Source organism: Plectropomus leopardus, chromosome 14 (genome assembly GCF_008729295.1).
Source record: "Plectropomus leopardus isolate mb chromosome 14, YSFRI_Pleo_2.0, whole genome shotgun sequence".
Classification (NCBI taxonomy): Eukaryota; Metazoa; Chordata; class Actinopteri; order Perciformes; family Serranidae; genus Plectropomus; species Plectropomus leopardus.
This window is the reverse complement of record NC_056476.1, coordinates 25,627,396-25,652,616: the sequence shown is the minus strand read 5'-3', so window position 1 is coordinate 25,652,616 and position 25,221 is coordinate 25,627,396. Positions and strand designations below refer to the sequence as shown.

Genomic DNA, 25,221 nt, shown 5'->3' with positions numbered 1-25,221 from the left:
TCAGACCTGTGGACACTTTTATAGCACTGTTTTGATCCAAAAATTCAATAAAGCGATTCACAACAAGGTCTGTAGTAAAACAGTCTGGGAACCTTGCTTTTGAGCTCTTTAAAGTTAGTTTGTGAGATCCATAAAACAAAATTCCTTTGGACAATCTTTTTTTTTTTTTTTTTTTTTTGAGGATGTGTCAGTGGTTTACATATCAAAACCTGGCGAATAAACATGACCCCGAGAGGTTACATGGTAAAATGTTTTAGTGATTTGCGTGAACGGACCTTTTTAACTTAGCAGCAGTGAGCACAGTGCGGTCTGAGCTGCTCGGAGGACTCTGCTCTGCGGTCTCATTAAGGCCCGTAACACTGTGAGAGAAGTGTAAGTGCCACGGGTGCTGAGAAGAGAACTCGGCCCCCAGAGTGAGAGCAGGGTTTGTGTTTGTGTGGGGGCGAGACAGCGCTGATGATGAAGTAGTCATAATAAAACCGAATCTATTCAACTCACATCACGTTTGTCGTTCCCTGTTAATGTTTGGATAATAGTGCCTCACCTTTTAGCTTTATTCTGAGTGTACTTTACATTATGTGGTACAGGCAGACAGAAATGACCCCAGGGAGCCCAAATACACAGACCTTATCAGCATGGGTCCCTCTCGTTGAATAATGCAGGCTGTTAAAGTAGTCCTCTCTGTACAGATAGTGGGGCAGCCATCCCTGGCCAGCCATCCAGAAGGCAGAGGTGTGTGGGTGTCAGTGAAGGCCTCGTGACACACACTGTGCACACTGCAGGGCACGTGCGCAGCAGAGCAGCCGCAGCGCCCTCTCCGCACCTTCCAACAATGTTTCGCCCCTCTAGTGTCACGAGCAAGAGCTCAGTCGTCAGGGAGCAGTCCGTGTTCCTGCCTCGCAGTTCTTCTGCGGCTGTGTTGCTTTTTGTCAAAACAGAAGCAGCAGACTGAGAGATTGAAGTGGTACATGACGGCTATAAAATCCCACAGCCTCCTCTCGGCTGCTCGGTCAACCCAGCGGTTGCTCTCGTATTGATGCATGGATGCACGTAATCTAATGTGGGACCGGAGTACGATCAAAGTGATTTGTTGTGTTTTGCTGTTTAGGTTTCATTGATTTGAAAGTCATTACACATTCAGGCACATTTTCTTGCACAAGCTGCTGACTCGACAGTACACGTAGTCTCCTGAAACCATGTAGTTGGGTGAATTTTTCAGGAGAAATAATGTCTTTCTCAGGCAAAACTCATTCCTTTCCAGTAACAGTTCGTAGCTCCGTGTGCTTTTTTTTTTTGATGGAGAAAACTGTGACAGTTGAAGCCTGAGCTTCACATGTTTTATTCACTAAAGAATAAGTCTGTCTTCCTTGGTTCTGACACAGAGACCCCCCCCCCTCCAAAAAACAAAAAAACAAAAAAGATTTTCCTTTGTCCAGAAAGGTTTAGACAATGTTATCTTCACACTTATGTTGCACTTACTTCGCACTTACTTTATGTCACCACTTAAAGGGATGGTTTCAATTTTTTTAACAGGGTTGTATGAGGTACTTATACAGGGACGGTAAATTATAAACAGTGGAAGTACCAGGTTGGAGAAGCAGGCTGGAGACCAACATGCAAGCCAAACATTGTTCTGCAGTTCAGGGGTCAGCAAACAAAACACGTTTTAGCCACCTTAAAAATGTCCCACCTAAAATGATATCAATTTAATTTTAGGCTATATTGAGTTTTTTCACTGCTTTACCTCAACGTCAGATAGTGATTTCCAAGAGAAAAATAGATCGTGAAGGGCCGAACAGATAACGTGCCTTTTGTGTGATCGATTCCATTGTTGTCAATGCTGCAGGCACATTCGTAAGCCACACAGACGCCGTCGCAACACGCATGTGCTTCTGAGTGTCTGTTTCTCAGGGTGCAATGGCCGCACCCTGAGATGAACATTGTTAAACTTTTCGAATGCAGCGGCGCGCATCACATGTTGTGTGAGGAGGAACAACCAATCACACAACGATCATTTTTGAACAACATGCTATACGATGACGTTTTTAAAAAAATTTTCAATGACCTACTATTCTATGACGTTTTTATGATTTTTGAACGATATACTGTACTATGACGTGTTTTTAGGATTTGTGGAATATGTTGAACTTTTGTAAGGTGACTAAAATACATTTTGCTGCAGCACATTGCTTAACTTCTGTGTCAAACTAAAGCCTGATTCCCCAAACTAGCAGCATAAGGAATGACATCTACTGTATGCAATACACTGACTATGGATAAATTCCCCATACAACCTCGCTTCAAAAATCCTGAACTGTTGCTTTAAGGTATTGACCAAAATAACCCAGCACAAAGTAGTATTGACATTTCTCCAGGTAAACAATACACTGTGAAAAGAAACTAATTATTTTTTTGACCTAAATAAGTGAGTGGGCTGCCTACAAAAACTTAAATTTACTGTATTTGAGAAGAGATGTTGAGGTAATTCTGTAATGATTTAACTTATTTTCTCAAATTCAGTCAACTTAAAAAAAACTAATAACTATGTTAAGTTAAAACAAATATTTTCTTTTTACAGTGTTCCTGCATTCAATTATTTTCTTACCCAGATCTAAAAGAAAAAAAGAATATTGTATAGTTTTATTTGCAGCCTATTACTGCAGGCATTTTTATGCCTGTCCAGGACGGCGATAGCAGTGGCCAGAGGCATTATGTGTTCAGGTTTTTCGTACATCCATACGTCCGTGCGTTCTGTTTTTGAGAGCGCAATATCTCAAGAATGCCTTGATGGAGTTTCTTCAAATCTGGCACAAATGTTCACTTGGACCCAACAATGAACTAGTTAAGTTTTGGTGTTTAAAGATTACTGTGACCTTGCAAAACATGTTTTTGTCTGTAGCTCAAGAATTTGTACGGTAATTATGACATCATTTCACACAAATGTCTAATAGGATAAAATGATAAAGTAATGATATTTTATATCCCAAAGGTCAACTTCACAGTGACAGTATAATATTCTGCAAACTATCTCTTTAATTTCCTTGTTCACATTAAGATCAAACACAGACTTTTGTGGAAAACATTAGATATTTTATTGAAGCATACACAAGTAAGCATACACCATATTCTTCATAACTGAAGTTGTGTAACCTTGTGCATAATAGTTAAACCATGCTAGCCCTCATTAAGCAATGACTCCTGTACACTTCATACAATGAATATAAACATGATAGCACTAATAAAGCAGTTCATTTTTCTAAACCATGCTTCTTTGCACATCTCATTCCTATATTTCAAGAACTCATAATGAAATAGTCCAACTCCCGTGTTTCAGTCTAACACAAAATACATATTGTGTAAGTTGTTTTGAAATAGCCGGTGCCTCTTTACTGCCCTGCTTTTCCGTCACAAAGTAGTCCCATCACCGCTACCAAGCATACAGTGTGTTCCAGGCATTTAATCACACATACCGTAGCATGAGAACGCGTCACACTGACAGCATGTCCTCCGTGTGTTAAAAGAGTGGTTCGCCACCGCAGGGCTGAAGTGGAATGTTGAGTTCTTAGTCACCATTAGTGGAAAGTGATAAAGGAAAAAGATTTTTCTGTCTATAGCTGACAGGTGTTTACTTAACCTGTTCCAACCAGAAACACTAATAGTGTCTGGATGGCGTCGCAGCTATAAGTAACTTGAATCCAGTCTGATTCTGTAGTAGTAGGAACACTAAGGTCCGTGTACTTCACTGAAGTCCACCACCAGGTTTGACTGTGCGGACTAATTAGGTACCATGATGTTATCCACTAATTCACCCTCTGTGTAGTAATTTAACATAAACACACTTCTATGAAAAATCAATTTCTATTCTGCAGCTGTTTACCGTCGAACTGAGGCTGCTGAGTTATGTGCAGGAGAGCTCACTCAAACACACTGCTTTTATGCAGAAGCTGCAACCTTTAAAGGCATAGTTTGACATTTTGGGAAATATGATTTTATGCCAAGAGTTAGACTGAGGGATCAATATCATTCATGTTTGTATCCTAAATTCGAAGCCTAGTTTCTAGTCTTTAACGTCATGCGGCATTATGCAGCTGCTGTCTTTAGCCAGGGACAGAACAACAAATTCTGAGGCCTAGCAGCCTCTCTGGGCTCCTTCCCCCTTCCTATCTTGATCCATGTCTCTCTCAAACATCTTTTTGAACTGAATTTCTTATGCCTCAGTGCTGGCACTATAGCCATAGCTAAGAGCATTATGTTTTTGGGTTGTCCGTCCGTCCGTCCGTCCGTCCGTCTGTCCCGTTCTTATGAACATGATATCTCAAGAACCCTTGAGTGAAAATGCGTTGAATTTGGCACAAACATCCACTTTGACTCAATGGTGAACTTATTAGATATTTTGGTGATCAAAGGTCAAGGTCACTGTGACCTTGCCTTTGTCATTCTTGTAAACCTCTCAAGAATGACGTAAGGAAATTTCTCCAAATTTGGCACAAAAGTCCACTCCAACAACTAGCTTCATATTTATTGTACAGATATAAGAGTGGTATCCGTCTTCTCGTCTAAGTCTGTTAGAAATTCCCAAAATGTCAAACTGTTCTTGAACGGTGAAGTTGGACTACAACCTGCCACCAAAGTGGATTTATACAAAAGCCCTGCATTTAAATTGGTAATAAAGAATACAATATTTACAGTGGCAACATAGAGGAGTGTATCATCTTTTGGAGTTTTAATTTTTATTCAGTTGTTGTGTAACTTTTACTCATGTAGCCAAATCTCACAACTTGCCTGATAGGGTCATCCACACCAAGAGTGATAACTGTTACTATAACTTAGTTAAAAACTACTTACATACTAATAATACTAACAGCCAATCAGAATCTGTCTTATTTAGACATCACATCCAACATAGATCCTGACATCTAATGCTGACCACGTGATGTATGTTTTTATATTGAAAAAGATGTCTGAAGCTCTGGACTGTTATACCGTTTGGTTTTCTTTTTGTTGTTATTTCAGTGAATTTAGTCATCAGTAGTTGATTCGTCTTCCTGACTTCAGCTGATTCTGGCCAGGAGATGGAGTTGTTGACCGCTATCAGAGGAAGAAGACGAAAGAAAAAAAGTCCTTAGTGTTGATTGAAAAAAAAAAAACACCTTAATAAAATGATTGAAAGGCTACATAACAGATTTTAAATTCTATCCTCTGAATTTAAAGTACTCAATTTGGGTGCCATCAGAACATTTAAGGGCCAAAAATAAAGTTCTACAAAATAGTTTCAGGGGTGATTACAAGATTGGTGTCTTAATTCAGCTTATCCCTTTCATTTAGGATTTAGGAGCAAGCTTTAGCATGGTATAATCACTTAATCACGGCTATAAATGACTATATTAGCTGTTGGGCTGCAGATTACACAAAAAGTAATTTGACCTGAGACATCCAGCCAAACGGTCTCTGGCACTGATGGGGTCTCTGAAGCTGGTTTGGTCTTTTCTGATGTCGTCTTTTACCATCGCCAGAATGTCACAGCAGCTCTCGAAATACAGTGTTTGATTCTCCCAATTCCTGTCGTCTTTGAAGAATTTCTCGGACTCACATCGTTTATTGTTTCCTGTTTGTTTCTCGTCAACCTCTGCGCAACTTACAGCCAGTAGCAGCTCGTCAACATCCGTTTTCGCGGAGTGCATAGCGCGTGCTCTGCGCTGCTGTTTACACGTTATCGGTCATCAGTGTGGATGCTGACATCATTATAGTTATGGTTATAATTATAGTGCTTGGTGTGAACGGCCCTGTAAGGGGTATTAAATCTGTACAGCATCATATGACACCCTCTGTCCTTACACCCTTGACTCAAATAAAGAAAACGCACTCCTAGCTGAACCTCTGATCTCTAGTTTTAGTTTTACCGATTTAAGCAACCAAAGAGAAGGGGGGTAAATTTACAGCCTACAGGGAATGTCGTTTAGAAATATATTGTTGGCACTCTTAAGACATGGCGCCCGTTCAAAGAAACCATCCAGGGAGACAATCATCATTATCCGTTACTGTGTGGATGGATGCCTATCGATCGCAGAGCCAGCTACCGGGTGCAGTGTTCCCAGGAAAAAAAAATGGATTCAACCTTCAGCTGTAGAAGTTTTCAGTGAAACTCTTAATAAGAGCAGAAGTGGAGGCAGGGAAGCTGCATTGGTAATCATTCTACCGACTCCGCTCAACCTTTTCTGTCTTTCTCTTCCACACTCAAGGCCACGGGAAATGTGACCTGCACGTGTGTTTTTGTGTGTTTACAATAAGTGACCAGGCAGGATGAGTCGTTAATACAGATTTTCCAGCGGCTGAAAGGCTACCAACCATTATGTTTGGGCAATTATTTAAAGTACTTTTTCATAATTTTCCTCCTCAAAAAGAGTCTTTTCTTATTGCACATAAACAGCGCAATGACATAATGTAATAGAAATACATAACAGCAGAAGAGCGCTATGAAAGAAGCTAAAAAAATCGAAAGGACTCTAAATAAATCACCTTCACCATTAGCAGGGCCCTTTTACACTTTCCACATTAAAGGCTCTTTAAGCCACCAAACAGGAACATGAAATATAAAATGTATTTACACATTCAATGGCAGATTTTCAAAACTTCAGTCTATGTCTTTAATATTTCCTTTAACTTTGCACACACAATTAAATATTATGTGAATGAATTTGACACAAATGTGAGATACAGGGCCTTCTGTCTGGTTAGATAAATCATAAGATACAATTATTTTTAAGGCAGTACTACTGAGTTTGAATCAGCCCTCAAATACACTGTTTACTTTCCTAAAAATGAGTTCCCTCACAGTGCACAGTACTGTATGGCAACAGCTGATTTCTTGCTTTTTTTGTCTCCTCGACGTGGAGTTTCAACGCAAATGTTGACTTTGATTAGTGAAAAAGTTTTGATAGAAGCCCTTCTGTCTTGGTGACACCTGTTGATGTCATAAGGAAGTCTCTGGGTTGAGTGTTGGGCCCGTAAAAAGTTTTTTTTCCTCATGCTTTCCATCAGAAAGTTTCTACAACAGCGCTGAAATACTCTGAAAGTCAATGTGCATGAACATGGCATGCTGGGAGGTTGAGTTTTTTGAACGAACAGGCTACAAGAGTTCGAGTCCTCGCTTCCGCACTTCACCGAAGGCTGTTATTGCTGATATAAGGTATCTCTTCAGACATCCATAGAGTCCAGCCCCCCTTTTCAAAAGTTCATTAATTAGACAAATGCACTCCATCGTGGCTGCTCCTCTCCCTTCCCAGAATGCTTTGAAATCCATCAAAGAGAAAGACACGAGGGAATACTAAAGGGCTCATCCTGGACGTGGAATGTAACATTTCTGATAATAAAAAGCATGAAAGAGGACGAAAGCAAACGTGACCATATGATACCACACCTGGCCGTTACTGTATGTACGTGTTCAGATCAGAGATGCCTCTCGAGTCTTTTCTGGGTGATTCAGCTCTGGCGGTGAGCCAAGTGATCGCTCTAAAGCCGCTCCGGCGTCGTCGCAGCACGTCAAAGAAATGGCTCCAAAGTCAGCCAGGTGGAGTCTGGATTCCCTGAGGGGGGAAAATGAGCTCGGCAGAATGAAAACATTTCCCACAGGAGTTTTCTGCCTGAAAGGGTGGGGATCTAAAAAAAAAATGATACCAGAACAACAGGACTGCTCCAGTGGCACCTCATTAAAAGTAAAACTACAATAATACACTTGGATAATCAACGGTGTTTACATCCGATACAGAAAGCGTAGAAAACAGGATGTGATGAAGAAAATCAGGTGTCGAATATGAGTTTTCGACAGTGTGGGTGCATCTCAGAGCCGCCCCGTTAATGGGGAAGGTTTGTGGTTGTAGATAACGCACTGAAAGAGAAGAAGGAAGTGACAGAGAGAATGAAAAGGTCTCTGGCTCTGTTCATTTGCTTTGGTCCCTGGGGTTGGTTTATCTGCAGTCTCTCCACCGCCGGAGCCATTTGGCCCTAATCTCTGCTGCCCCATGGTACAGTAGTTATTGAGCACGGTTCGGCCCCTGAACTGTGGCCACAGTCGCTCGGCTGCAGGATCTGCTCTCAGATCAGCTCCGGACTGACCCTCCGGAGTCATGCAGCTTGGCTTCAGCGGCAGGCCCCGTGCCAAAGGAGAGTAAACGCCGCCGAGGGTGGGGCCCACAGTCCCGGCCTCATCTTGACAAGCAGATGGGCTTAAAAGGGGCCCCGCTTGTTTGTGAGAACACAAAGTTTTTTGGATAAAGAGGAGACGTCCTGGCAGTCACACCTCAATGATGTTGACAGATGGCATCCTATTGTTGTTGTTGTTGTTCTTGGGGAACTGTGGGAGGAGAGAGGGAGACGGCAGGTATGAGAAGGCTGGAGGACTCACAGGAAATCACACAATAAGCTTCTTCAATGAGCATGAGGATGCCTCTGTACACTCAGATGTTTTATTGATGTTCGTAGCAGGAGCGTGAAAGGGGTAAAGATTTGTTTTGACGTGTTTTCTGCTCTGGTTTGAAGGCAGGAAATGGATATGATATGGGGCTCTGTGCACTGACCAAAAATAAGAACTTATTTGAAGCCATGTTTGTTATTTGAATGTTGCAGAGTCATGCACATTATGGTGCCATGTTGAAGCTGAGGCTCAGATGACGGGTTTCCATTACAGATTTGCGCCAAGTTTAAGCGATATTTTCAAAAAGTCAATGAAACACAATTGCGAGATGACTGCACTTCTATTAAGTGATGTTCTGCAACTTTACCTCTTGAGAGGAGCGCGGCGGTGGATGTTCAAAACATTGGCAGGTTTATTTATATTGCATCCATCGCACTAGCCGTCATTATTTCCAACCGAAGGTGACATAGGCGTGTTATGTGAGAGATAATGGAAAGGCGAGCCCCTTATACGTGGGAGCGGTCATGTATGAGGGATTTCTGGGAGCTGCTAGTCCACGATTTTACAGAGGAATTGTGGTTTCCAAACTTTCAGATGATCCACTTCACTTTTAAAGAGTTATGCGATGCAATGACAGCTCTTGTAGCTGCATCTTGCTAGCACATAGCCAACCATGTGACCTATAAAAGCCAAAAAAAGTGTTTCCATTGCAGTTTTACAAAATATGGCTTTGTCGAATCGCCTGAAATACCACCTCATGCAAGGGTAAAAATGTTTTTTTTGCGATAAATGGGAGTTGTGGGAGTGTCTCTATTGGACGTATTTTATACTCGCAATTTCAATTTGCGTAATTTGAGGGTTGATGGAAACCCGCCTACTGTGATTGTGCATGAAGTGTCAGTGGAAGAAGTCTAGAAGTGGCCGGGACCATTCACCTGCCCGGCGCCGCTGTGAGGGAGGCACCCGGGGGAGGGAGGAGGGGGGGTGGGTTATACCTTACTGCGCAACAGCCCCCCTGTCGGATGTTCAGGAGTGCTGCATTCGGAGGAGTTTTTGGCTTTGTCCTTGTTGTTGTTGGGCTCGTTGTCTTTGATGATGTCGTACTGGCGGCAGAAGAGAGCGATGACACCTGGGAGGAGATGAGGAGTGTATTCATCATCAGCCAACTCTGCTTAGACACACACGAATGAGCCAGCTTTTGTTTTTCTGTTATTCTTTGTAAAATAACAACAGAAATATTGGGCCTCATGCAGGAGGCAATGTACAAACCAAATTTCTCTTATTTTTGTTTATATCAGTGATTTGGTCTTATTTCGTCAGTACCTTTGTCCTTAAAAGAAAAAAATACTTTCACTGTCCACAAATGGTTGTCCGCTGCGAGAAAAAACAACTATTACATTTGATGAATAATAATAATAATTATTGCGTCCCTTACGAGGACAAGCGGTTACGGACAATGAATGAATGACTGAATTATAATAATCAAATTTTGATTATATTTTAGGCTAATTATAATGATTGGATTGTATAATTTGTTGACAAAAAAATACTGCTATACATAGTCCATTGATCCTAATTACTGTAATGACACTTACACATTTGAGGTATTTTTAATCTCAGACCACGTCTACACCACTGCACTTCAGAAGAATAGGTTGTGCTTTTTACCACGGATATTAAATAACTTTACTTACAAGTTACTTTACACCTTTCGATTTTTACACACAAACCATCTGAAAATGTACAAGAGCAGCTGAGATGATTAGTGGATCATTTCAAAAATGGATTTGCAAATATATTTTATAATCATTTTAGAATTGTTTCATTGTCCAGCCTCTAAATAAAAATGGGACCTTGCTGCTTATCATTTTGGCTGTTTTAATTATTTTGAGTGATTAACATCCATTCAAAAAAAATTTTTTCTCCTTTTAATATCTTTAAATAAAAATAACCCTTTTATTTGTTTATTTTTAAACAAACATTTTTATTTTCTTATTTTTATTTTATCTATAAACATAGCATCATGAAAAAAAACTGGCATTTAAAGGGTTAAAATTCTGAAAATTGATTCTGATTTAGGCTGATGGTTAAAGTAACAACTCAACGGAAGTAATAATATTAATGTCGAATATTTTTTTAAAGCTTCATTTTTAAAAGCTAATTTTGTGTGCAGAGCAGTACGAGTGTGTAATATAAAAGCGCCCTAAATGAAAATTAAGAGAAACTTCAGAAATTGTTGCTGAGTGAGGCCCACTGTGTGTATAGCTGAGTGCAGTTTTGTTCTCACCTGCCCACATGATAAGTACCACCACGATGATGATGAGCTCCCCCGCCCTAAGCTGGGTGGTCTGGCCCACTTCTTCCATCGTCACTTCGTCTGAGGGATTCGAGGGGGCAGCACATGAAACATTGTGTTAGACGATTATGATTCACTAAAAATGTCAAATCCTGAATAATGACTGAAACACAGGAGGAGGTAGAAATAAATTGTCACTGAATGATTCGCCCCAGACGCACATATTCATCTCATCAGGCTGCGTAAGAGTAAAAGAACAAGGTCGCATTGCTGCTGATCTTCATCAGAGCTCATAATTATCAGAAACTTTTTAAATTAAATTTTCTCTCCCTGCTGCCAGAGTGAAACTATTGTCTCACTGACTCAGATCACCTCTCCTCACCCCAAGTTTGGATAATTTCTCTTTTGCACCCAGTGATCCGTCATAAAGCTTTTGCTGTTACATCCTGCATGGAGGTTTAAGTGTGTCTTGATGTTGAGGCAAGTTGTTGTTAATGAGCTAATTGGCTTTGAGCAGCAAAATGATTCAACACATCAGCAAAACCTTTTCCCATGAAATCAGGATTTTCACTGCGTCTAATGACTGACACTTCAAGCACGCCGAGCTCGGAGGCAAATAAGCCGGCCTCAGTGTTTGTGCAGCTCGGCTCTGTTGTAATAAGAGTTGCCAGGTTGCTCGATCACAGAATCAGCACACAAATCCTGCGCGTGATAGAAGAGCTTTGCATCAAGCGTCTCCTCAGACGTCAGACGGCTGACGGATCAGGGTGCTGTGATCACAGAGGAGGCTTGTAATTTGAATAACTCTAGCATTTGTGACACGGCTGATTTAACATTCAGATATCAAACAGTAAACAGCTTCTGATATCCATTTCTTCCTCCTATGGTAATTAAGAGACGGAACGACAAAGTAAAAGGGCTGGGCTACGTAGTTTTTCTTTTTGATGACTTTTGGGAGAGCTGAGGTGCATGTTTTCACTTTTTTCTTGCCACAAATTTGTGTTTTTTTCAGTCTTCCCTTGGGTGGAAAAAACAATACTTTAGAGGGGTTTAAAGATGCGCTTTAAGCCTTTGAAGCCTGGGCTCATCTGCTTGATTTACTTCAAAATATGGGAAGAAGTCAATGAGTGACTTAAGAAAAGATGACCTCAAAATTTGTTATTAAGTTAGTAAAAAGTACAAAAATATTAACACAAAAAACAACTGCAAAAGGGAAAAGTTTAAAAAATAAGTAAAGAAAGAAAAGGACCTGAAAACAGTGGTAAAAATGACCCTAAATCTGTAAAAATAATTTGAGATTTATTATAATGAAAATTAGAAATAAAGGATATTGTATATATATATATTTCTAGCCATTTCTGCCTGGCTTTTTTTTTTTAAAATAATGATGTAAATCTACTGAACTATTTTGGGAAGACATCCATACTTTAGTGTTGCTTTTACTCCACCACTGTGCTCACATAATCATAAGTACTGTCTTTTGTTTTTGACACAAAAGACTGTACGTGCGCCTCCTTAACTCTGATCAAAATTTTTAGGGGACCCTCTCACAACTCTCTTTTTATCATAACTTGATTCATTTGGACTATTCTCAGTTATTGCCTTTGCTGTAGTCTTGTTTTTTACCAGACAGTGTGGGGAGAATGGAGAGTTCACTTCTGTTTGTTTCTCACCATTTTTGGAAGCACTCCAGTAATCCCTCTTACCTCAACCAACATAGCCTAAAGTCATCTTTTACTTTTTCCTTTTCCTGCTGCTCCTGAGAGGATAACATCCACCTCTGTCTTTGCTCTCCAAGTTCTCGCTGCACATGTAGAGCAGAGCAGACCTGATTGAACTTTTCTGCTTTGTCACTTTATCCATTTGGGGCTTTCACTGACGTACTCTTTTATTTGACAAAGTTGCAGTTCAAGGTCTGCACTGTTACCCTGGAGATCTTGAACTTCCTCACACAGTTTTTTTAAGGGTTGATGTCACCATTTCACAGCCGTCTTATTCCCCGAATGCTCTGTCAATCGAGTGCTTATACCCGTTGAAAATCTCAGTCTAGACTCTCTACATCTGTAAGGAACAGCAGCACTTGTCAGCCACTCTTCTCCAGTTGCCATTATGTCTTAAATTACAGGTGTGGCGAAGTAATGGCAGGGAGCTGAAGCACAGGTGGCTGCAACAAGTAAAGAAGCAACTATTTTCAAAAGACTGACTCCGGCTCGGGCATCTTCAACTAAACACAGCCAGATGCGTGCGTGAGCCGCTATAGAGATATTTCTTGTGAGATCGCTAATGGGGCTGATTCTCTGAGCGCCTTGTGGAGTCAAAAGATCACACAGATGCCGAAGATGAAGAGAAGGCTTCATCGAGGCCATTGGGGATTCTTCATATCAGAGCGTGATGCAGAGATAAAGCTATGAAAAAAAAAGAAGCTAATCATAGCACTCAGGATCAATCCTCACAAGCCTCAATTAAATTCCATCATCATCTTTGAAGCTGCATGACCGTCAAGAGAAAAATCAAAGAGAGACGTGCGTTGTTTCTCCTTGCAGTTTTACGCCTGCATCCCTCTTTTAAACAAAGCAGTGGCACGCAGTAAGTTTTTCTTGCCCTGCTGAGCGTTGTGGAAGTCAGAGGCTTGATCTGAAGTTCACTGCAGCGTAGAGAGCGCTCCTATCCTTTTATTAGATGCAGGGGGTGACATTTGGAGGGCCCAGTGTGACAGATACCCCACGCTCCAGTGGCTTTCAGCAACAAGCAATTCTGCCGATCAATTGGCCCCTGTTGGCTGGTGTTAACTAATCAAAGCACAGCGGCCCGGGGCATCTGAAACCGTGGCCGGCCGGCCTCTCTGGGGCTAACTGGTCAGCTGTAACACCTCTGATGCGCACTGACCATTCGCTGCACAAGCTTTTATGAATGAATGACTTTAAAGTGCAAATTGCTTTTGGGATTGCAACACATAACGTGACACGGGAGGAGAATTTGTTGCTGTTTTGTCACTTCTGTAATCTTATATTCGGTTTTCATACTTTGATCTGAAGCTCTTTAGATCATTATTACCGTAGATGGACCTATTATGTTTAAGGCGGACAAACAAACAATGTTTTTGCGATAATCTGCCCTCCAGAAATGTCATTTTGTAGATTGTGACTGCTATGACATAAACTTTATCTTTAGGGATTAATTCAGCATTTTTGGAAAGTTTGAGCTTTGCCTATAGTAGGGGCAAGAAGTCTGGACATATGGGCCTCTGCTGCTTTCATTTTACATTTGACTTATCTTAAAGGGACAGTTCACCCCCCAAATCAAAGGCACATATTTTTCCTGTTATCCGTGGTGGTAATTATCAATCTGGTTTGTTGCGTGTGAGTTGCCAAGTGTTGGAGATATCTGCTGTAGAGATGTCATGGGGGTGAGCTATCCTACCAGATGACGCAATATAGTGAAAAAGTAGTCATCCGGCTGGGTTTTGCTGGCTCTCAGCTGTTGCTGGAACTACAGGCTGTACCTTCACAGTATTGAAGTGGATCAAGAGACATATGCTCCCCTCTCTCGCTCTAAAACTTGGACTGAAATTCAATCAAAGAGTGAAACTAGGCAGTGCTCAAATATAAATCAAGATTCTGTTATTCAGTTGCCTATCTCTCGCTTTGAATATAACATGTCTCAGCTTACTGTTTAACTATAATATGAGTTTGCTTCTGGCCAACTGGCAGTCATTGTTTCACATTTTTGAGTTTGTGTTATGTCACCCACCAGTGGGAGCATTTATTGGTCTGGGGTGGCGCAGTGCATTCTGGTAGTTGTAGGTTTTCAAACTCTTGAACACAAGTGTCCTTTTTCTGTTTTCTCTGGTCATGTAACACCAGTGCCAAAGGTATTTGGCATCTTTCAACTGCATAGACAGCCTATTTTTACTCGACAGCCATCTTTCCAGCAGTGAAATTCTTCCTTAAAGCAGAAACTGATATCTCTCCAACAGTCTCACTCTCAAAATGGAAGCAAATGAGCATATTGCCCAAAGTGTTGAGCTTTTTTTTAAGTACCACAGCCATATAGGATTCTCCATTTGTCTTTTATGTGGCTACTTCTACTTCAGTGGCAACAAAGTGTGAAAGAAAGTATTGTTCATCCTCTGGGATGCAGCAGAGCTGAGGGAGGCTGTCTGGAGAGAGATCTCGCTGTATTTTACCGCAGCCTTGTTTTGACATACATATCAATCTCCTTTGTGACAGAAGAAAGGCGAAACTTTTGCTCCATCCTTGTTTTTGAGAGTTTTCCTGTGGGCCGGAGAGAGGAAGTTCTCCGTTTATGAGATCTGAGGAGACCAATGAGCCTTGATTGCTGTACTTACTTATCCAGAGAGTGTACATCTGTGTAAAAACACACACCAAAGAGTAGAATAGCCAAAGAGTATAATTTACAGGATTTCTTATTTTTCTGCATCCTTGTCCCCCTCTGTTCCCTCCTCCTCTCTTTCCCTGATGCATCATCTCTTTTTTCTGTTTTTTTTTTTTTGTGTGCATTTTTTCCCTCATCTCTCTGGCTTCCTTTGATCTGCTGAAGCTTAGACCCATTGTGAAAGAGGAAATTAGATGAAAACACGGAATAATCCGGCATTTCGGGCTCATCCTTTGCTCTTTCCACCGAGATCAGCATGATACGGCAGAACAGAAGGGCTGAGCAGTCGAGCGAGCACGCTGAAAACCTCCCTTTTCTTCTAGGGACATTTGCCTGTCATTTCGAGACAATGGACAAACTCAGAGACTCCCTCTCCCACACTCTGTCCGCTGCAATTATCTGCAGTAAATGACAAACTCTATTTTTCTCTGTTTGGCTCATCGCTGTAGCAGTTCTTTTCAATAACCATTAAATAGACACTTTTGTTGTCGTCAGTTTGCAGAATAACGAGCAGGTAATGTCACACTGAATCAACATTTCAATTTTATAAGAATAGTGTAGAAATAAAAGGATAAGTGATCACCTGTTGGAGTTGGAAAAAAGGGGCAAATCATGCAAAATAACTGAATGTTCATTTTGATGCTGTTGTGAATCCTGAATTGTACCGACACTGATTTTCTGCTGAATTACAAAATGTTGACTTGAGGAACATCTGCTCATCTGTCATCGAGAGGCTTCATTGTTCCAATGTAGCTAAGCTAATTAAACAGACATCCTTGAGCAGGCGGCGCAAATGAGACAGAGAAGGATGTGCGGTGTTGAACTGTGAAGTTGTTGTTGTGTACGAATGAAGGATGATGAATCGCAGACCTGCTCTCTGTGGAGATCCGCTTTGGATGGTGGGAAATGTGTGTGGAGCGAGGAAATCTCTTTTGCTTTGCAGGGGGATAGGGACTCTGACTCGCTGTGTGTGCAGAGCCTGCAAATATGTGGAAATCTTACATTTTTGGGAAATGGGTGATTGAACTGAGGCTGCTTCTTCTAACAGCCTCATACATGCATCAACTGCATTCAAACTCAACAACCTCATTAAAAAACTGGAAGTATGCTCTCTGGGATGCGGTGACGGCCTGCTCATTTTAAAGGAATTATGAGACATTTTTAGACTTGCAGAGAGCTGAGTGGTCTCAATCTTCCCGATTGATACCACTCTTCATGTTTGTTTGTCTCTCTGGCTGAAGCCTCATGCTGTAAAAATGTGAATGACAAACTTTTTCTTTCTTTTTCCTGTTGCCATTGTTCCTCATAAAAAAATCATTATTACTGTCAGTATATTTCTTTGTGTGTCCCTTTGTCTGCTGAGCATGTTTGTGGTTATGAGGCACTCTTGATTGTTTCTGTGCATTGTGCATGAGCTGCAGCTCCTGCTCTGTCTTCACCGCCTTTGAAAACAGCGGGCGAGAGAATCAGATCTGCAAACTCAAGGAAACAAGCATGTGCATGTCCACAAAAAGATAACATCTTTTGTTTATCTGGATCCGGTGCGGTTATTGATTTCTGTGAATTCTGAAACAACACGCAGACAAACACTTTCTGTGCTAATTAGGCCTCAGTGGTGAGAGGAGCACGTCTGCAGAGCTCTGCGATGGTGGTACATGTGTCTGCCAGCCAAATGGCCACCAGAACAGAAGTTCCGCCTCTCTCTGGCTCCACACTTTGGGAGTATCGAAGTATAGCTCACATGAGAGATGAGTGTAAATGAGAGGAAGAATAGATGGAGCAGAGCCTCAGCCAAAAGCGCATTGATTCGCCACCCCTCGCCGCTCTGAGTGCCTCCTCTCTGTGTCTGATAAATGCCTCTCCTCATTTTGGTTTACTGTGCAGTTGTGCTGGGTGCATGCGGGGTGAGGCCCGCAGTGGCACGTCAATACACAATGAAGTATGCCCCCCCTCTCGGCACTTTTATTCCCTGAGTAGTGGTCAGCGGGGGTGAGCTTCAGGAGCACTCTGTTGTGAAATTTCATTTCACGCTTTGCGTGTCTATTGATTTTTATTGGTCTTTAGACAAAATCAGTCAAGATATTGTCAAAAGGCTAAGTCCCCTCTGCACTCGCTGTCGTGAAGAGGACAGAAACAGAGCGAGGAAGAGTTCAGTTCTTTTTCTTTAAGTGTGGATGTGTTGGATGACTGAGCAAACGTTTGTGTGTGTGTGTGTGTGTGTGTGTGTGTGTTTCGTCTTGGCGTCACTTTACCTTTACTCTTAGAGGCCTGAGTCTCGGCCTCCTTGGGCGTTCGGAAGCGCAGGGGTTCGCTCAGCGGGCTTGTCCCAGACATGCTGATGGACTGGACATGCACAATGTAGTCTGTCTCTTCCTCCAAGTCCCATAATGCACAGGAACGTGTGGTGGTGTTGACCTCCTGGATGAATCGCAGCATGCGCACGTCTTTCTTCTGTTGGCGTATGACACGGGAGAGGATGGTGAGCATTCAGTGAGGTATTTATCGGCCCTCTGACTTTAAGACAAAATTTACATTATAATTTATGATTTAATTTATCTCTGATGGGGCAGAGATTGACGTAAAGTTGGACCTAGCAAAAGAATTTGGACATTGAAAGCAATGCTAATGTTGTACAAGTTGGGCTGTTATACATAAACACCTCACTGTTTAAGCACAACAGTTCAGCGTTTTAGGAAATCTGCTTTCAAGAGTCAACATGTCTTTTTTGACAACACAAAGCCGGAGCCAGGAGTGCATTAGCTTAGCTTAGCATGGAGGCTATGGGCAAGAAATTGTCTGACTTTCTTTTATTTGTTGTATTTTATATATAAACAACCAAGATATAACATTTTAAATAGAGAAATTTAGGTCCTGGTTGGTGCCTGTCACCTTGGCAAGATGCCTGCCAAGCTGCAGACCACGGTCCGAGACCAATAAGCAACATAACTGCTGTGTTTCCAGCAGCTTTTGCGACCCACTGTTGTTTTACCGCCGTCGACAGCGGCACACAGAGTGGCTGACAATAACACTCTCCCGTATTTTAAGCCATAACATTATCTTTTCCTGACCATAACCAAGTGTGCCTAGACATAACAAAACTTTAACCCTTTGAAACCTGAACTGACATCAGTTTTTTTTGTGTTTAGACACCTTTCACAAGCATTCAAATCTTTTGAACCTGGGTAAATTGGTTTGATTTCTTGAACTTGGCAAGAAATATCCTGCAAGTTGCAAGAAATTTGCAAATGGTGACAAGTAAAAGACAGAGAGAGAGAGAGAGAGAGAGAGAGAGAGAGAGAGAAATGTATGAAAAAATTAGCAAGAAACTTGGGAAGATGTTCCAGACAGAAAAATCTATGTATAATTCTTAGAATTTTATATTTAAAATGTATTACTTTCCCCCCCTCCAGGTATTTAATTAAAAAAAGGAAAAAAATATATATTTTATTCTTCAGGTAGTTTTCTGTAACTTTTTTTTTTTAATTTCTTGTTAAGTTGCTCATTACCACGTTTCCTTTTTTTTTCTCATATATTTTTTGGGGGCGTTTTTGCCTTTAATCGATAGGACAGCACAAGTGTGAAAGGGGGAGAGAGAGAGGGGTGACATGCAGCAAAGGGCCGAGGCTGGAATCGAACCCGCGGCCGCTGCCGCGAGGACACGGCCTCTATACATAGGGTGCTTGCTCTATCAACTGACCCACCAGGCACCCCCATTACCACATTTCTGTGTTTTTCTTCCCTTGAAAGAAATCAAGCCAATTTCCCCAGGTTTTAAAGGGTTAACCGCAGCATTGTTAAAAAAAGACACGTAAAGTATTAACATATCTGATACATAATAATCTTTTTTTTAAAGAAACATACAATACCAACATGTATCGGGTGATTGGGTTGCAGTAAGCTTGTAGCTATTCCAACAGCTATAATAATATACCTAGGTTAAGAAAAAAATTGACCCAATGTAATGTAGCAAGCACACTATTGACAGATGTGTGTTTCTGCTACTAATTGCTTTTTCAGAGAGAACATTGTACCTGCAGAATATCACAGCTCACATCTTCAGGATTTCTTCCTCCTCTGCACAAGCACGCCTCTGTAGCACTGTGACCCTCACTGACCCCGCAGCTGTCCTCCTCCTTCATGTCTCCCTTACCTCCTTAATGAATGTGTGATTGTGTCGTAGAGTCTCGCTTGTCAAGTAATGCGATTAATGTGTGTGTGTGAGCAGCGTAATATGTGTTAGAATTGACAGCAAATAATATCACTTTTTACCACGTCACAGAGCTGTCACTGTCTGCTGTTGTCAAAGAGCAGACAGGCCGTCCAACGGGATCCAGCGTCCTGTGGTAATTCCCATAATGCACACTGACTCTGCACATCACGGTAAAGACAACTGCACATGGCAGCAAACAAGCAGTGATTGATCCTGTTAGTGTTTGTGTGGTTTATCCAGCCTGCTGTAACATTTACATACAGTATATATCCAGCATGAGTGTCTGTCCTGTATGTGCGCTGCTCACCTGCTGTGTGATGGCAAAGCCAATAACGGGGTCTCCCTCGGGGATGTCCCATGTCACCACAGCAGAGTTTGCTTTCACCGCTTTGATGGTCACATTGACAGGAGGCGACAAGCTATCTGCAAACACACAGAGAGAGAAATGAAAGCTTGTTTTATCGTCTGCCGTATGAAATGAGGAGCTCTGCTGGTCGCAGAAATGGCCGCCGGTGTGGCAGGAAGCCAAATTCAGTGGTGTTAAGAAAGGGCTCAGCCAATCTGTTATGTAAGGTGGAACCAACGAGTACAGAAACACAAAACAATTCCTCAGAGTGTCACAGTGCCTCGTGCCCAGCAGACGCTGTGGTACGTATGATGGGATGGATCAGTGCGGTGTGCATGTAGAGTAAAATCAGTCCCAGCATCCATGAGGACCTAAAGTTTTAAAAATGGACTGGATGGATTGCCATGAAATTGCGTGCAGACATGCATGGTGCTCAGAGGTTAAATCCTGCTGTTGGCTTCACTTCCAGCACCGTCATGATGTTCACATTTGTGGTTTTAAGTGAAATGTCTCGACAACTTTTAGATGGATTGCCATGAACATCCATAAAGACGTTCTTGTCTCCCTCAGGATGAACTGTAATAACTTTAGTGATCCCTTAATTTTTACTCCAGCAGAAGCAGTATTTCTTCAATGCTTTGATTTATGAACTTCAAAGCTTCCCATCAGCCTCAGTTACAATTTGTGTTTGGCAAATGTAGCAAAAGTAAGATGGCAAACAGTGTAAACATAACACCTGCTTAGCATCAAGTTTATTATAGTTAAATAAAATGAAATAAAAATTGAGACTAGATATGTATAACATTTCTGTAAATTTAGTAAAATAAAAAATAGGCTTTACAAAAAAACCTGGAAATTAATAATCACTGAAACAATTTGGTATACTCAATAGAATAAAATAAAATAGAAGAAGATTGAATTTTATATATATATATATATATATATATATATATATATATATATATATATATATATATATATATATATATGTATGTATAAATTAGTCAACTTTGCCAACACAGCAAGCATGAAGAGACGTTGGTCCATATGTTCATTGAGACGTCTGTGTGACTGTGAGTCAATTACCTTCACAAAGTTGTGAAGGTAATTATAATACAAATACAACTTATAATACAAAGTCTGAACTTAACCTCCTGAGACCTGAGGTTTTCTTTTTTTATGCATTTTTCGATTTTAAATTTCTCCTAGCTATTTGGGATTAGTAGCACCAGACAAATAATAAAAATGAAGCATTGTCTTGAACATTTTGAACAGTTTTGGAAAAAAATAATGTCATATGAGGACAATGGGTTTATTATTAATAGTTGTAGATAAGAAACAGTTTATTTGCATGACTTATATTTTGTAACTCTGTAGGTTAGGGGTCACAGTTCAAGTCTAAAACTGTTCAAAACTGTTCATTTTGATGCCTGAACATGGCTGTTCAAAAGTAAAATTTGAATAACAATAAAATAAAATATGAACTTATCTTGCTCTATCTTTCAAACTTGGAGTACCCCTCCTGTCTGTCTGTCACATCTAATTCTCCTGTGAGAAATGCTGCAATAATAAAGTCCCAATGTCTTCTAACAAGTACTTCCTAATATACAGCATGTTAGCTTGTTACTATGGCCTGTATTGGTCACATTTTATGCCATATTAAACTACAAATGTTAAGCATAGATCAACAAGTTTCAACCTTTAAATTTGATTAGATCTTGTATCAGCTGTTGTTTTTACTTATTTTTTCTTACAATTCTTAGCATATTATGCCTTTGCAACCACCAGCAAAAAAAGTGTCCACGAGTGAGGACGACAGGTATAAGTCCAGCACACTGAAGTACAAGAAGCAGCAAACACAAAGAGTGATGTCTTCATATGAAGATGCAGGGTTGAAGGAGGTTAAATCTTGCCCCAGACAAATTTGCTCATATTATGAAAACAAAACAAAAACTAATACTGAAACTAATGAATAGCCTACTGGAGTAAAAGTTAACATTTAAAAAAAAAATACAAACTAAACTAAAATAAACAAACCAACTCTGGAAACCAAGTGAAACTAAACTGAATTGGAAAAAACAATGAAAAACAACCTAATGAAAAGCACAAAACTGTAGTAACACTGCTAAGAATGTTCGTCATTGCGATGTTTGTGCAGCCTCTCAGAGCTGCTTGGCTGTAGGCTTTTTATCTGTCTGACGTTCAACACACAACTCACAGACATTCAAAACTTTTCTTTTCGGTATTGCATGCATGGATTTTTAATAACACAGTTTTAATGATAAAAAGAGTTATGAAAGTCTCAAAGACAGAAAAGCCCAAATCGACTGTTAACTCGCCATGAGTTAACGAGAAGTCAACCAACCGTAACTGTGCCGACGAGAAGAAATGAATCTTTCCGTTTTGCGCTCTGGATTTATCATTTTCTTTTTGTCTTTCTGTCTGTCTGAGCTTACCTAATGGCCACTGAGATTTCAAACGATTTAACTTTGTCGGAAAAGCTACCAAATCTCCGCTTAATTCAGTCCCCCGAAAACCCAAGTGAACATTGCCGCGGAGCTCTTTGATGCCGGGCAACATACAGCATATTGCAAAGTACAAAGATCGGGCCAAAATACATTATGTATAGAACAGACATAAAATAACTATTGGCACATACCAAATCTATCTCTCATTAAAAGTGTGTTTAAAACTGAACGTAGTGAAAGACACTGACTACAGTAAGTCCTCATTAAAATCTACAGCCGAAGTGTCCGCTGACCTGTTTCAATGTTTTTAACGATTCTGTGAAGTTCTGAAACAGACTGAAATACAAGTACGGTGAAATGAAAACACAAGGCAGGTCACCGAGTGCAAGAATTGACAATAATGACTCAAATAATTAAGTGTGAGATTAGGTGTGTGTTTTTGTGTTGATGTGAACTTTGGTCGCCCCTGCTGCTGCCAAATAACTCTCTAATTACTGTACGTGTTGCCCCAGTCTGCACAGCACACACACACACATACACACATACACACACACACACACACACACACCTAATGCGTGCAGTATTAAATGAGCGTGTGCAGGTCAGATGATCAAAGTGCCTGCAGCAGAGAATACATCGCTTTGCCTCAAATGAGTGTAGAATTGGTTTTTCATTTTCACTGTTTTTACAATCTCATCTTCTGTATGTTTTTTGGTCTCATAAAACTCATTTCGAGGAACTGCATCAACCGAAACGGACTGAAAAGTTCATTGACTTGCAGTACGAGAGTAGCAAATATTGTGGCTCCATATTTTATGACACAAAAACATGACTGTGTGCACCATAGAGGTGGACACAGATTATAATTCCAAGTAAATCTAATCAGTTTTGACTCGCAAACAAGTTATTTTATACCGTCTATGCTCCCAAAGTGTGCCCTTTGTTTTCATTTAGCTGCAGTTAATGCCCAAGAGGCTAATTAAATCTCATACTGCCTGAAAATGCTGATTTTCTAAAAGAGAGGCCAGAAAATAATCAATCAGTTAATAAGATAAGTTGATCTTGGATACTTTATTTAATAACAGCCTTGTGCCAAACTACTTTTTAAGTGATTTCACTTTTGCAGACAAATTTCCAGTGTTTTGCCTCAGTTGGTGTGCGCTCCTGAGATCTCCACTGTTTAGTGTAAGGTGGTTAAAAACCTAGCCCGAGCTGTCTTTTTATTTTTTGTCTTTACGTTCCAACAAAATCAAACATGTTTAAAATTAAATACGTTTTTAGTCTTGGCTCATGCAAATGGTGAATTTTAATGATGAGAACATTGTCAACAACCAATAGCTGCGCTCTCTTCGGCACCAAACAAGAAGCAGCAAACTGGGTAGACAGTAAACATGGAGGGGACTGCAGGGAGGTGCAAGAACATGAGCAAGTCTCAGTTCTCTTGTAATGTGAAAAAAACGGAGAAACTGGTTAAATTGTGTTTAATTCAGCATGTGTCTTATCCACCAGCTGACACTTATTTTACTGAGAAACCTTAAATTTTGAAATGTTTTTGCCTCTCATTCCCACAGTCTCCTCCCACCAAAACTCTACAGCTAACCAACAGAGGCTGGTAGCAATCTGAGACAGCAAATCCAAACAGTTAAATTTTTACACAAAAATTAGATTAGATTTATGGATTATATTAGTGCCGAATTGACAAGAACACTTTCGACATATGAAGCCTTTAATCTTGTGTTTCTAGAGTTGTGTGTTTTTTGCAGAATCGTAAGGCATTGCTAATTTGCTTTGTGTATTACGCTTCACTAGAAGAAGGATGGGATATAATCTCAAAGGGAATCCAGTTGTAGTCTTGTAAACAATGTCCCTGACAGATCCCAAGTCTTTGGTTATAGTGTGTGACTTAAAAACTCATGTTGTCTATAGATGTGAGAGGGTGTCAAACTTGAGTATTTTAAGTCTTTAAAAAGTCCTCTAGTGTATGTAGGCATACAGCTTCTGCTCAGACATTTGGTAATTATATTAATGTTTTCAAGAGTGCTCCTGGAATGAGCTCCAAAATCTGGTTATCAGTTAGCATTTCAGCCCCTCCAATTTCCTCATCTCAAGGTCAAGTGGTTCTTTGATTTTTTTTTTGGTAAGAAGCCTGAAATAAGCTCTGTTGTTGATGCAAGCTTAGGTGACTTTCACATATTCTTCTACAACATAAAAAAAATACCCCAGTCAGTTAAGTGTCAAAGACAGTTGCTTATGAGCTGTTAAATGAAACAACAGAATGTCTTCATGTGGAAATCAGCTTTACAGCCTTGTTTGTGGTGGCCATGTCACTGTAGTGTAGTTTGCATATAGCCTAAATGTTAGCTTTTGACTTCTGGCGATTGCATTTAGGCTTCAAAAATCATATAGTGGTGTTAATTCATAAAGATTATATTGCTGAACAAAACATCAAAGTAGTCTCTTATAAAATTACCAAAAAAGGAGGAAGAGGTTAGACTTATTATTTCTTTTTTTACAACAGTGTGCCTTGGAAATTTTTGGTTTTGACTTACATTTTGGTCATTTTTGCCCTTGAATCCAAAGAGCACCTGTTTTTGAAACTTACACATGTGATGTAGCACTCCTCAGACAAGTTTGTATAGAGTATTATAGTCTTTATTTTATGCATTATTCCAAAATCCAATGGAAAAATCCCACTGGCCTTTTGACCAAGCAACCAGGGCCATCAATGCTAACTTTTGCATCGGCCTTCAGAAAAATGTCGTCCCTGGGTTACTCTTTTCAAGACATTCTCAATCTGATGTGTTTTATTATCTGGTTTATGTACTTACATTTTATGTACAACAATTATATAATGCATATGCTTTGCTTTCTTGCAGTTAGATAACCATGAAGCTACAGCCAGCAACCAGTTAGCTTAGCTTAGCAAAAAGACGGGAGACAAGGGGAAACAGCTACTCTGGTTCTTTCCTTGGCTCCATAAGTTTTTGTATGGCTTCAACAAACAGACATAATGTGTTAATTAGTGTTCTTTGGAGGTGCCGGCATGCATGATTTTCTCGCCTTTGGACGAAGCCAGGCGAGCAGACAGCAGTTTGT

At 40.5% G+C, this 25,221-nt stretch overlaps 1 protein-coding gene across 1 annotated transcript in view; it reads right to left on the bottom strand.

Annotated features, from left to right (window-relative positions):
* Positions 1-8,175: 8,175 nt before the first annotated feature.
* Positions 8,176-25,221, bottom strand: part of fndc5a (fibronectin type III domain containing 5a) — a 40,301-nt gene continuing 23,255 nt past the window's right edge. Inside the window, exons 2-6 of the mRNA XM_042501242.1 lie at positions 19,619-19,734; positions 17,354-17,552; positions 10,698-10,787; positions 9,406-9,539; positions 8,176-8,350 (exon numbers count right to left, since the gene is read on the bottom strand). Coding sequence (XP_042357176.1) covers positions 8,291-8,350; positions 9,406-9,539; positions 10,698-10,787; positions 17,354-17,552; positions 19,619-19,734 — 599 coding nt within the window. The 3' untranslated portion in view covers positions 8,176-8,290. The remainder of the gene's footprint in view (positions 8,351-9,405; positions 9,540-10,697; positions 10,788-17,353; positions 17,553-19,618; positions 19,735-25,221) is intronic.